Source organism: Archocentrus centrarchus, chromosome 2 (assembly GCF_007364275.1).
Source record: "Archocentrus centrarchus isolate MPI-CPG fArcCen1 chromosome 2, fArcCen1, whole genome shotgun sequence".
Classification (NCBI taxonomy): Eukaryota; Metazoa; Chordata; class Actinopteri; order Cichliformes; family Cichlidae; genus Archocentrus; species Archocentrus centrarchus.
Window position 1 is genome coordinate 28,584,072 of NC_044347.1, and position 14,070 is coordinate 28,598,141.

The following is a 14,070-nucleotide window of genomic DNA, read 5'->3' on the forward strand; positions in this document are numbered from 1 at the left end:
GGGATAAAAATGGTTTTGCTGTCTATGAATAGTTCCCCCTTTATAAAAACCTTGTTTTGTTTTTTTTTCATTTCTCAGCCTTTTAAACTTCATCAGGGCTTAAAGTTTTGCTGCGTTAATTCACAGGTGGATGCAGACACAGGAGGTCATAGAACTGGATGTCTTTACCATTTTTGTTGTGACCTGTAGTACCTGTAGTGGTGACTTTATTGTCCCAGCCATTGCAGGGACAATAAAGTACCACAAGATTAAAAAAACTAACAAAGTGATTTAATAAACAGGGTAGCTAGTAATCAACAGGAAAAGGTTATTTTACAAACCGTCAAATATTCACCAGGGAGAAAGATAATAGGACACAGGTGAACTCAATTAAGACAGTGACAAGGGCAGTAAAAGAAATGGAGGAATTAAAAACACAGAAAACCCCATGAAGAAATATCATTCACAATAAAATAGGAAGTAGATTTAAAGAGCCACAAAGAACAACCTATGCAGAGTAGGAAAATGCAGACAGCTGAAGAAATTTAGATTAAAGAAAAGATACAATTAAAACACTTCCTCTGGGAGAAAACATTTAAGGGTGATTGATAAAAGTAGGCTCCACTGTACAGAAAACAGATAAACAGAAAACTCTCCACTTAAAGTCATAAACCTAATCTAAATAAAAAGTAACTTGCACACAAATATTGACACAAGTCTGCTGTATTTTGAATGATTCACTATATCATATTAAACTATTACAAAATTACAAAATTATAATCACAATGTCAGAATCCTAATGCAATCACTGGTTGGATTTGTTCTGAATAAATGAAGGTTCAGCTGGTGCTACAGTGAAGTTTATTATTGACTGCAAGATAAGAGATACACAGAGTGAGAACACGGCAAAAATACAAAAATGCAGAAAGTACCTTCCCTGGTCGCTCCCTGCTGTTGAACTGTCACTTGATTATTTATAGGCCACTCATTACAAGATTAGCCTGCTGAAGCTCTGTCCACATCTGTCTGCACCTGCTTTTCTCTTTCTTTCTTTTTTTTTTTTGCATCACACTGTCCTTTTATTTTCCATGTCCCTCCCTCCCTCCCTCTGTCCTGTCCTTCCCCTCCTCTTTTCTGAAATGGGACATCTTTCCCATTTTATTCAGCTAAGAGCTACATTATGTGGACAAAACTACTACACCTTTTAATCTCTGAATTCAGGTTTTCATTGCTACAGTTCCCATTGCCACTGTTGTGTAGGTGCATGGTGTGTAAAAATCACCAACGCTCTGCTCATTTAATAACTGCAGAGTTCCAAACCTCCTCTGGCATTAACATCAGCACAAGAAGTGTGCACCAGGAGCTTCATCGCATGGGTCTCCATGCCCAAGCAGCTGCTGTAGGTATAATGTGTAGGTGGCCTAGTACTTTTGTACATATACAGTAGTGTAGCTGCTAATGTACCAATACAACAGAGTTAATGGAAAATAACTTTCAGAGCTCACAACCCCTTTTTGTGTCTGTGTGTGTCTGCTTTTATGTGTATAGGTTTGTGTGTATGTGCATGTGTGTATGCTCCACAAACAATAATAATTACTGAATACTTATAGTTGATAGTTAATTGAAATTTTGCACCTAGTGATTTTATGTTTAGCAATGAAATTATCATAATTAAATATTAAAGTGTATACAGGATAGTATTATGTAGAGTTTCCTAATAAAGAATTCATTACTGATCAGGGAGCCCATAATTCCCAGTGTGGGTGTGTTCTGTTGTTTAGTCAAAGCCCATGGCATTCCAAAGATGTGGAAAACAATTTCTTGAGTGCTGGTCCTGTGATGGATGTGTGGAGTAGTGAATATCACACTGAGTGCAACAGTGAAACCAGTCTAACTCCAGACAAGTTTGACAAGGAGCAGAAAATCACAATTGTGATAGATGTGGCAATCCAAGTAGATAGTAACATCAGAAAGAAGGAGCACAAGAAAACAGAGAAGTGCCAGGGGCTAAAGGCACAACTGGAGCAGAGGTGGAAGGTAAATTCCAAAGTGGTCCTAGTGGTTAGGAGCTGTTCAAACCAAGAAATGGGAAGAAAAGTGATTTTAGTGATTTTGAACACAGTATGGTTCTGGTTGCAAGATGGGCTTATCTGAGTGTTTCATAAACATAAACTGGGTTCAGCAGATTCCAGGTACAACATCAGAGGTCTCTGTCCAGACGTGTAGTCCTAGGAACAGATCACATAATGTGCAGAACCCTCAAACTCCAAGGTCTCTGGTAGAGGACCCAAGCTTGAGGAACACACATATCATCCCCTAGAAGGTTGAGAGGGATCTCTCTCTCTCTCTCTCGGAGTGTGTCCAAACTTCTGACTGGTTCTGTATATATGTATAAAATGTTGTCTGTGTGTGTGTGTGTGTTTGTGCAGGTACTTGGTGACCGCTGGGCAGCCATTTGTAGATGGACAGAAGAACGCTGGGTTCTACTTCAGGAGATTCTACTGAAGTGGCAGCACTTTACTAATGAACAGGTATGATTGAAACAGGATCACTACAGTGATCAATACAACTAATATATCAAAAAACTTCAGAGTGTGTGTGTTTCATGAATGCTTCTCATATACACTTACTGGCCACTTTGTTAGGTACACCTGTTAAACTTCTAAGTCTAGAATAGAGATGAATCTCACATTTCAGCTGAATGAACTTGTATTAAAGAGAGCAATATTGCTCAAACAGTAAATGCTGCAGACAAGAATTGTATGACTGCCAAACAGGAGAAGATCATTAAGACACTGCAGGCACAAAACAGCTACTCTGCTGCAGAGCTGTGTGTGGAGTCTTTGGTCCAAACCACTGAGGCTTCACACACAGACTGCAGAAATTCAGAGATCTGGTTTAGGTGCAGAGAAGATCAACAATCTCCAGGAGCAGCTCCTAAACACTCCAATAATCACAAAGCAAATATTTCTTTTTTTTTACTACATACATGCACGCAGACGCACACACACACACACACACACACACACACACACACACACACACACACACACACACACACACACACACACACACACACACACACACACACACACACACACACACAAAACTTACACTACCCCAAAAAGTATTGGAACAGTGAGGCCAATCCCTTTATTTTTGTTGTAGACATTTAGCTTTGACATTTAAAAACTAATATGTGACAAAAGATTAACATCTGAGCTTTTATTTCCATGTATTTACATCTGGATCTGATACACAGTTCAGAAGATAGCACCTTTTGTCTGAACCCAACCACCCACCCACCTATTTTTATTTATTTATTTATTTTTTGTGAGCAAAAAAGTACTGGACTGACAGGTGTGTTTTCTTGCCCAGGTGTGTCCTGTTCAATTGATTATTCAAACAATAAATAGCTCTGAATGATTCAGATTTAGGTTTGCAATTTGTCACTGGTATACTAAATAACAGATGTTGAACAGGTAGACCAAGGAAAACAATAGCAGTTGATGACAGAAACATTATAAGTGTTGTTAGGAAAGACAACTGTCTAATTAGCAAGAAGAATCTATCTATCTATCTATCTATCTATCTATCTATCTATCTATCTATCTATCTATCTGTCTATCTGTCTGTCTGTCTGTCTGTCAATCAATCAATCAGCCGGTACTGTAAATACCTGGAAATACAAGCCTAATATTGCCTAATTTTGATTCGTCAAGTGTAAGGACAGGCAGGAAGTGGAAGTGGAGATTTGTATCATGGTTGTGCAGCTGACAAATCTGCAGCAACTTTGTGATGCTGTCACGTCACTGTGGAGAGTTCTGATTTAATTGAATCTGAATCATGTTGAATCTATGCCACAGAAGGCAACAGGGGGTCCAATCTGGTACTCGCAAGTTTACCTAAGTGTATGCTGAGTGCACATTTCAGTGCCTATCTAAATTAGTTGCTACTGTCACTGAGATGATTATAAACACTGAGATTATTATAAACTCCCACAGTGTTGAACTATCATACTAAGTACAAAACCCCTACCCTAATCTAATTTTCACCTCATTCTAACCTTGAAGTACAGGGGAGCACAGGGCAGAAACTAGCTTTATGCAATGTGCAATACTGCACATTGTTTACCTTTAGTCCATGCCTCTCCCTCATGCCTACGCTAACTCTTTGGAAACTTGGTTTCAGTGCTCTGTGTTTAAAGCCCTACAAAATGCGTCTGACTATTTTTTTTATTTTCAATTTTTTTAAACTTTTTTTTTTTTTAAAGATAAACAGTACATTCATGTTTGATGATGTCACCCTTATTTATTGGTTGAATGTTTTGAAACTTGCTGCAAGTTTCAAATCTAGACAAAATGCTGCAGATGAATTTCTGATTTTTTTACTTTATTTTTGAAATTTTCAAGGAATACTGTAGATTGATGTTAAACATCAATCGTTACTCCTTCCTTATTTATTTATTTTGTCTGAAACTTAGTATGAGTATTCATTGGGCAATGTTGCAGATGGTCTGCCTGAATATTTGGTGCATTGTAGTGTAGCTAATTACAGACTGATCCATACAGTTACAGAAAACTGAGACACTCAGAGAATCCTGTCCATCACTCAGATCTCTGAAGCTTTGCATCATCCTAAATGCAGAAATTATAATACCTGTGTTGTCATGGCTTCCACAAGGAGTCGTTTCATTCAGTTAGGAACCAAACCAAAGTCTTTGACCACAACCTTGTTTTTCTCTACTTTGTACCCACTTTTCAAAGCTCCCACTCTACTGCTTTCTTTCTTCGACTTCTTTCCTCATCTTATCTTTAATCATTTTCGTTTGTCATTTAACTTCCCTTCCTCCCTACTTTCTTTTCTGTTCTTTCCTTTTTTCACCTTTCCATCCTGCTATCTGCCCTTACCAATATTCTCTTCTTCTTTTTTTTCTTTTTCTCACCTTCTTTCTGCCAGCGTAATCCCTTTTTGCACCTAAGTTCCCATGTTTATTTTTTCTTTTTCAGGTTCCCCTAATCTCATTTTCTTTCCCCTCCACTGTGCTTCTTTATCCCTCTACTTTTTTCTTTCTCCTTCCTTTTCACTGCTTTCCTCTTCCTTCTTCCTTCATTTAATATTTTCCTCTCCTATTCCATCCATTGTGTCTACTCCTTTCTTCTTAGAGTCTTTGTTTTCTGTCCTCTTCTCTTCTCACAGTGTTTATTTGACTCCTGGCTAACTCAGAAGGAGGAAGTGGTTCGCTCTATTCAGACGACCAACCTGAAGGACCAGACAGAGATGGTAGCCTGTTTGCGCCATCTTGCTGTGAGTACGCCTATACCAGAGTTGTTGTAGCTTTTTGTAAGGAACAGAAGTTCTTACTTAAAAAATACACTGTTGCACATTTGAATAAATTCTGCACCATTTGGATAAGAGATGTGCCAGGTAGGCTTAAATCTCGGCTTTTGTTGTGTGTGTGTGTGTCTGTTCCACAAGACGCTGAAGGCAGACCTTGAGGTGAAGCGTCCCACCATGGATAAGTTGTGCTCAATGAGCCAGGACTTGCTGTCCAGCGTCAAGAACAAAGAGATGGCCAGCAAAGTAGAGGCTAGACTGGATAGCTTTGCCCAGCGTTGGGACCGACTAGTCCAGAGCCTGGAGATGAGTAGCTCCCAGGTACATTGTGCAATGAGTTGCCGTTTATTTTTTATATGTCAAAACGAACCCGCACCCCATTTCGAATTGAAGGTTTTCTGCTAATCAAATGCACTTTATTAACTGAACATTAGTGAGTGTGACCAGCTCTATAAAAGTAGAGGCTTTGGCAGTTTGTCAATCTAGAGCATTCAGGTATGTGTTAACACAATGCCATAAAGGAAAGACATCAGACGTTCCAGCAAATTCACCCCAAGGTCCAACTGTGCACTGGTCAGAGAAACTGCAAAAAACTCAAAAGCTACATCTTGTCACGCCAGAAGGTAAACAAGGGGGCGGACCCAGAAGCAGACTCGGTAGACAGCGTTAACAAACACAAATCATTTTATTAATCACTAATCTTTACAAACTCTAAACTGAAAAAGGCCTCTTAGCAAAAATGAGGTGAGCTGAAAACACTGGTAGTGAAACGAGGTGGACACAGGTATTTCACGGGCGGCTCGCAGGTGGATTCCAGGGCGGCGACTGGCAGGTAAGTTATGTCTAAACAGAGGGATAGGATGATTAATGTATGGGAAAGAGAAGGGACTGTTCAGAACTAACGCTGAGGAAGGAGATGATGATGATAAATGGCTTACTCGGGATTCACTGTGATAGAGTCCTCGAGGAAATGGTGGTGTGGACGGTGGTGTGCCAGAATGAATCCGAGGGGAGGCAGGCAGGCTGACGGCTGGAGAGTCCGTGGAGCGAGCAAAACCCTGGAGCGAGAATGTCAAAAGAGATACGTGATAAGCAGGTTCCTAAAGGAATACAAAACTCAAAAACCAAATCCAAAGTCTCACGAATGGAGGCTGGAGGCTAGTTACCCAACTGCAACGTTAACACTCTGGCGGAGACAGGAGGCTGGAGCTGGTCCTTAAAAATCGGAGGGATTGTTGATGAGCTCCAGGTGTGAAGGTCGCTGCAGAATTCACCTCCAGCTCCGCCCTGCAGGAGGAGGAACTCAGCCGCCCAGCCTACAAAGGAGAAAAGGAACACCCCACAGCCACACCATAACCACCTGATCCCTTACAGTACCCCCCCCTTTCAACGGTCGCCTCCAGGCGACCGCCCAGCCCGGCACCGGGCGGCATGGAAGTCCCGAACCAAAGAAGGATCCAAAATAAACGACCGCGGAACCCAGGCCCGCTCCTCCGGACCGTAACCCTCCCAGTCCACCAAATACTGCCACCCCCGACCCCGACGCCGGGCATCCACCAGCCGGCGGACAGAATAGGCCGGGCCACCACCCACAAGCCGGGCGGGAGGCGGGGGAACGGCCGGAGGGCACAGCGGACTGGCTCGAACAGGCTTGACCCGGGAAACATGAAAAACAGGATGAATTCTGAAGGATGTAGGCAGCTTCAACCTCACCGCCACAGGGCTGAGAACTGCCTCGATCTCGTAGGGGCCAATGAACCGGGGAGCCAGTTTTCGCGACAGCGATCTCAGCGGAATGTCTTTGGAAGAAAGCCAAACCTTTTGTCCCGGGCAATAGCGAGGGGCTGGAGTCCGTCGCCAGTTTGCATAGGTGCGAGTCCGTTCCTGTGTGCGTTGAAGGGTCCGTCGGGTGCGCGCCCAGGCCTGCCGACTTCGCCGTAGATGATGAAGGACCGAGGGAACCTCTAAGTCCTTTTCCAACGCTGGAAACAAAGGAGGTTGGTAACCTAGAACAACTTCAAAAGGTGAGAGATTAGTGGCTGCCGAAGTGTGACTGTTATGAGCATATTCAATCCAGGGTAGGTGTGTACTCCAAGATGAAGGGTTACTTGATGCTGCACAGCGGAGAGCGGCCTCTAGCTCCTGATTGAGTCTTTCAGTTTGCCCATTTGTCTGCGGGTGAAATCCTGAACTCAGACAGACCTTAGCTCCAAGAGCAGAACAAAAGGCTTTCCAAACCTGTGATACAAACTGCGGGCCCCGGTCGGATACAATCTCTAGGGGAATACCATGGAGACGAAAAACATGTTCGACTAAGAGATTGGTTGTTTCCATGGAGGTAGGCAGTTTTGGGAGAGCTACAAAATGGGCTGCCTTAGAAAACCTGTCAACAATGGTTAGTACCACAGTCTTACCATTTGATGGTGGTAGTCCAGTCACAAAGTCCAGTGCAATATGTGACCACGGTCTGTGAGGGATTGCTAAAGGGCGCAGTAATCCCGAGGGGGGTTGATTGCCTGTCTTACTTCGTGCGCATACTGAACAGGCTGTCACGTACTCCCTCACGTCCTGGTCCAGAGTGGGCCACCAAAAGTATCTTTTCAGGAACGCTTGAGTTCTACTCACCCCCGGGTGATATGAGAATTTTGCCGTATGTCCCCAGTGGATCACGGTGGCACGGGCCGAGGTGGGAACAAATCGTAGATGATCAGGTCCAGTGCCGGGGTCTGGTTCAGTGTTGAGTCCCTGTTGAATAGCCTCCTCCACCGCCCAAGTGATAGCACCCACCATGCAGGTGCGCGGGAGGATGCACTCCAGCTCCCCAGTGACCCTGTCTGTGGAGAACTGGCGTGACAGGGCATCAGCCTTTGTGTTTTTAGACCCAGGTCGGTAAGTGAGATGAAAATTAAACCGACTGAAAAACAAGGACCAACGGGCTTGCCGGGCATTTAACCTCTTTGCTTGTTGAAGGTAAGTTAGATTCTTATGGTCCGTTAAGATGATAAAGGGTTGCACTGTCCCTTCCAGAAGATGCCGCCACTCCTCTAAGGCTAATTTGATGCCCAATAATTCCCTGTCCCCAATGTCATAGTTGCGTTCTGTGGGTGTAAACCGCCTGGAGTAGAAGGCACATGGTCGTAGTTTATTTCCAGGCCCCGTCCTTTGTGATAGCACTGCCCCAACCCCTGAATCTGAAGCATCTACTTCCACCATAAACTGTCGTGTGGTGTCTGGGTGCACTAGAATGGGTGCCGTGGAAAAAAGTCTCTTTAGACGTTCGAAAGCGGCCTCCGCTTCTGGGGGCCAATGAAATGGAATTTTAACTGAGGTGAGGTGTGTAAGGGGTGCGGCTACCTGGCTGTAGTTGCGGATGAATCGACGGTAGAAGTTGGCGAATCCAAGGAACTGTTGAAGGTGTCTCCTGGAAGCAGGTGTCTCCCAGTCCAAAACAGCTTTGATCTTAGCTGGGTCTGTCTTCACCTGCCCCCCCTCAAAGATGTATCCCAAAAAGGAGACAGAGGCAGAATGAAACTCGCACTTCTCCGCTTTAACAAAAAGCTGGTTCTCCAGCAGCCGTTGTAGCACACAGCGCACGTGCACACGATGGTCGGATAGCGACTTAGAAAATATCAAGATATCATCCAAGTACACAAACACAAAAAGGTTCAGAAAGTCCCGTAACACATCGTTGACTAACGCCTGGAACACCGCTGGGGCGTTGGTCAGTCCAAATGGCATCACCAGATACTCGAAGTGACCTAGAGGGGTTTTAAAAGCAGTTTTCCATTCATCCCCTTCTCGAATCCTTACCAGGTGGTACGCATTCCGCAAGTCTAACTTAGTGAAAATGGCGGCCTCACGTAGAGGCTCAAAAACTGAACTGATTAGCGGTAGGGGGTACTTATTCTTTATGGTAATGTGATTTAAACCCCTGAAATCAATACAAGGTCTGAGGCCACCATCCTTTTTTGAAACGAAAAAGAACCCTGCTCCCACTGGAGAGGAGGAGGGTCGAATTATCCCCGCAGCTAAGGAGTCCTTGATGTAGGATTCCATAGCCTTTCTTTCAGGGCCCGAGATGTTGTATAGCCGATTTGAAGGCAAGGAAGCCCCTGGTAGGAGGTCAATGGCGCAGTCATATGGTCTGTGAGGTGGTAATGAGAGGGCTCTTTCTTTACAAAAGACTGGCTGCAGGTCATGATATTCACTCGGGACTAAGGACAAGTCAGGGGTTTCAACTCTAACAGGTTTCCGAGAACCTCCTTGAGGAACAGCCGAATGCATACAGTTCGCTAAGCAGAATGGGCTCCAACTTTCTATTCTCCCTTCAGCCCAGTTTATGTGTGGGTTATGCATTTGCAACCACGTATAGCCTAAAACTACTGGAGTGTCTGGTGCTTCAAAAACAAAAAACCTAATCCGTTCCTGGTGATTGCCTGAAACCAAAATAAGAAGAGGTTCAGTTTGGTGGGTGATAGGGGCCAGCGGCTCGCCGCTTAAAGCAGAAACCGAGATGGGATTGGGGAGAGTGCATATATTAACGCCTATTTGTTCAGCAAGGTTCTTATCTATTAGGCTTTGCTCGGCACCGGAGTCGACTAAAGCGCGGGTGAGAAGGGTGTTCTGCTTGACACACAGGATGGCTGACAATACTAGACGAAGGGGGGAATCTTGCTGGGCCCCACCCACCAGGATCCCCGAACTCACTGGTGGGCTCGTCCTTTTGGCCGGTGTGGGCAATTGGCCACAAAATGCCCACCCTGCCCGCAATAGAGACATAACCGCGAGATTACACGTCGCTGCCGCTCCTCAGGGGTTAACCTGGCTCGACCTAGTTGCATGGGTTCCTGTGCTGTCTCCCTTAAAACCTGTGACTGAGCTGTACCAGAAGGATTGAAGGGTTGTGACTGTGAGGAAGTAACTGCTGCGCTAACATCTCCCACAGGCCGCTGGGAAATGGAGTCCCTGTTGTTCGAGCGTTCCCGCAGCCGATTATCTATGCGCAGTGCGAGGGAAACTAACGCTTCAAAGGAAGCTGGCTCATCCCGAGAGACCAGTTGGTCCTTCATTTTATCATTTAAGGCTTGATAGAATACCCCTTGTAAGGTGTTGGTAGCCCACCCGGTCTCAGCAGCGACCGTACGGAACTCTATCACAAAATCGGCCACACTCCTAGTTCCCTGTTTAAGCCGTAATAATCTCCGCGCTGCATCTCCCTCAGAAGCCGGATGGGCAAAGGTCATGCGAAACGCCCTCAAAAACTGTTCATAGGGAAAAGTGCGAATGTCATTATGCACAAAAAATGCCTCTGCCCATGCCAAGGCCTTACCTTTCAATAGGCTCAGAAAAAAGGACAGCTTCATAGCATCACTGGGAAACGCTCCCGGAGAGCGAGTCACAGCCAGAGAGCACTGCATTAGAAATCCCCTCACCTTATCGGTGTCACCCGAAAACGGCTCCGGCGTCGGAGAGGTAAGTCTCATTCCCCCCACTGACTCCGCTAAAAAACCGGCCGGAGCATGCCCCGTATTCGAGTCACCTACCGTGGCGGCGGGTAATGGCTGACCAGACTGAACAACCGGAGACAATTTCTCATTGATCGCATGTAACACTCTAAGCGATTCCTCATGACTTTGCTTAATCTCAAGCTGCTGTTCCCCCAGGAATTTCAAAACCTGTTCATGTTCGCTTAATCTAGCTCCTTGCTTGGCCAACGCTGCTCGTACTGGGTCTGCTGAGTCCATGCTGGCCAGAGTGTTCTGTCACGCCAGAAGGTAAACAAGGGGGCGGACCCAGAAGCAGACTCGGTAGACAGCGTTAACAAACACAAATCATTTTATTAATCACTAATCTTTACAAACTCTAAACTGAAAAAGGCCTCTTAGCAAAAATGAGGTGAGCTGAAAACACTGGTAGTGAAACGAGGTGGACACAGGTATTTCACGGGCGGCTCGCAGGTGGATTCCAGGGCGGCGACTGGCAGGTAAGTTATGTCTAAACAGAGGGATAGGATGATTAATGTATGGGAAAGAGAAGGGACTGTTCAGAACTAATGCTGAGGAAGGAGATGATGATGATAAATGGCTTACTCGGGATTCACTGTGATAGAGTCCTCGAGGAAATGGTGGTGTGGACGGTGGTGTGCCAGAATGAATCCGAGGGGAGGCAGGCAGGCTGACGGCTGGAGAGTCCGTGGAGCGAGCAAAACCCTGGAGCGAGAATGTCAAAAGAGATACGTGACAAGCAGGTTCCTAAAGGAATACAAAACTCGAAAACCAAATCCAAAGTCTCACGAATGGAGGCTGGAGGCTAGTTACCCAACTGCAACGTTAACACTCTGGCGGAGACAGGAGGCTGGAGCTGGTCCTTAAAAATCGGAGGGATTGTTGATGAGCTCCAGGTGTGAAGGTCGCTGCAGAATTCACCTCCAGCTCCGCCCTGCAGGAGGAGGAACTCAGCCGCCCAGCCTACAAAGGAGAAAAGGAACACCCCACAGCCACACCATAACCACCTGATCCCTTACACATCTCAGAGTCTACAGGCCTCAGTTAGCAAATTAAATAATAAAGTTCATGACAGCAAAATTAAAAAAGGACTGAACAAGTGAGATATGTTTAATTGTTGCCAGGAGAAATCATCATACCATGACTTAGGTTTGCACAGCTACACCTGAATGAGACTCCTGGAACAATGTCCTTTGGACAGATGAGTCCAAAGTGGAGATGTGTGGCCATAATGCATAGCAGCACTCATACCAGCTGTCAAGGACAGTGGTGGAGGGGTCATAATCTATGCTTGTTTCACAGCCATGGGATATGGACACCTCGCTGTCATTGAGTCAGCTCTGGAGAACTCCTCTGTATGTCAAATGTGAGGCCATCCATCTGATAGCTAAATCTTGACTGAAACTGGGCCACTGAATGTGCGGTGATCCCACACTATTTCAGTGTGTGCTGAAACAGAATCAAGGTGTTGCAGTGGCCCAGTTAAAGTCCAGACCTCAACCTGACTGAAATACTGTGGCTGCATCTTAAGAGAGGTGTGCTCAAATGAATGCCTGCAAAACTCAGTGAGCTGAAGCAACACTGTAAACAAGAGTGGACTAAAATTTTTCTACATTGATGTGAGAAACTACTAAAGTCATACAAAAAATTATGACTTCAATTTACTGCTGCTAAAGGTGCTTCTACAAGCTATTGAATCATGGGTTGTAATTAGTTTTTCACTCACAGCTTTTGTTAAATAAATAATGATGCAGTGTAATATGTCATATGTTGTTGTTCACCTCAGGTTGGATTTAAATCATTTTAGGAGCTGGTAAGGACTAGATGATTTTTTTTTTTCATTATGTTTCGATATGTAAAACCTTCAAATTGAAAGAGTGTACTTTATTTCCAGCTCCTGAAAAACAACACCACACCAAAATCTCCACTCCATCAAACTTTACACTTGGCACAATGCAGTCAGACCGTTCTGGCAACTGCCAAACCCACACTCATCCATCGGTTTGCCAGATGGAGAAGAGTGATTCGTTACTCACATCAGATTGACGAATCATGGAGAAGCATGATTTGAACAGCTTCAATGCAGCTGCTCGCCCATGGAAACCCATTCCATGAAGCTCTCTACGCTGTGTTCTTGAGCTAATCTGAAGGCCACATGTTTGGAGGTCTGTAGTAATTGACTGTAGAAATTTGGCAACCTTTGCACACGTTGCACCTTACCATCCTCTCTGTTACTTTTCATGGCCTGCCACTTTGTGGCTGAGTTGCTGTTGTTCCCAATCACTTCCATTTTGTTATAATACCACTAACAATTGACTGTGGAACATTTAGAAACAAGGAAATTTCATAGTTTTAGTGTACCACACTGGAATTCACTGAGCTCCTGAGAGCGACCCTTTCCTTCAAAAATGTTTGCAGCAGCAGTCTGCACGCCTGGGTTCTTTGTTTTATACACCTGTGGCCATGGAAGTGATTAGAACATCTGAATTCCATGATTTGGATGGTTGAGTGAATACCTTTGGTTTTATAGTATATTTGTGAAATGAAAAACAAAACACTCCTTGTGCTGTTTTTTTCTGTTTAATTGTTGGTAACTGTCTATCATGAATCTGATAATATGATAGGATTACAATGCTAAATATGTGGAGTACGCTTTTGTAAAGGAGTCTGATACTCTGGGATCAGAGGTGTTTATGGACAGACTGTATAAGAAAATCGACTGGCTGGTTGCGATGCCTCAAGTCTTGATGTAACTACACTTCAGCTCTTGCTGATTGTGTTTGCATCTTTGCTAAAGTTCATTTGCACGTGCAATTTTTTTTTTTTTAATTAAGAAAATGATAGATATACAAAAACAACTTCATCCTCTAAGCAATATCTTGTTGAGCCTTGTTGATGCTGCAAGTAGGTACACATACACACTTTAATGGACACATACACACACTAATTTTGCAGTACTGGTCACGCTGGTTGCACACATATCAACATTTCTCCCCACATCCTCTCTCTTCTTTCATTTGCCTTTCCATTGTAATCAGTCCGATAACTAGAAGATTGACCTCTGCAGGCACACACACACACACACACACACACACACGCTTCCATACCAACACAAATATCCCAATAGTTGTACTCACTCCTGTCATTAGGCTCTCCCTGCTGAAACAAACTTGCACATACACATACACACTCTCTCTCACTTTCATTACAATCTGTCAGAGTCATATGAATTCTAAATTGCTGCTTAACT

At 44.4% G+C, this 14,070-nt stretch overlaps 1 protein-coding gene and 2 long non-coding RNA genes across 3 annotated transcripts in view; 1 reads left to right on the forward strand and 2 right to left on the reverse strand.

Moving 5' to 3' along the window:
• dmd (dystrophin) overlaps positions 1-14,070 on the forward strand; it is a 387,210-nt gene that overhangs the window by 181,228 nt on the left and 191,912 nt on the right. The window contains exons 16-18 of the mRNA XM_030747286.1: positions 2,409-2,510; positions 5,179-5,286; positions 5,458-5,637. Coding sequence (XP_030603146.1) covers positions 2,409-2,510; positions 5,179-5,286; positions 5,458-5,637 — 390 coding nt within the window. The remainder of the gene's footprint in view (positions 1-2,408; positions 2,511-5,178; positions 5,287-5,457; positions 5,638-14,070) is intronic.
• LOC115792667 (uncharacterized) lies at positions 6,041-6,635 on the reverse strand. The gene is made up of 3 exons (XR_004021055.1): positions 6,483-6,635; positions 6,255-6,374; positions 6,041-6,159 (listed from the first exon to the last, which is right to left on the reverse strand). It is a non-coding gene; the product is annotated as an uncharacterized LOC115792667 (long non-coding RNA).
• LOC115792673 (uncharacterized) lies at positions 11,192-11,800 on the reverse strand. Its single transcript, XR_004021058.1, has 3 exons — positions 11,634-11,800; positions 11,406-11,525; positions 11,192-11,310 (listed from the first exon to the last, which is right to left on the reverse strand). It is a non-coding gene; the product is annotated as an uncharacterized LOC115792673 (long non-coding RNA).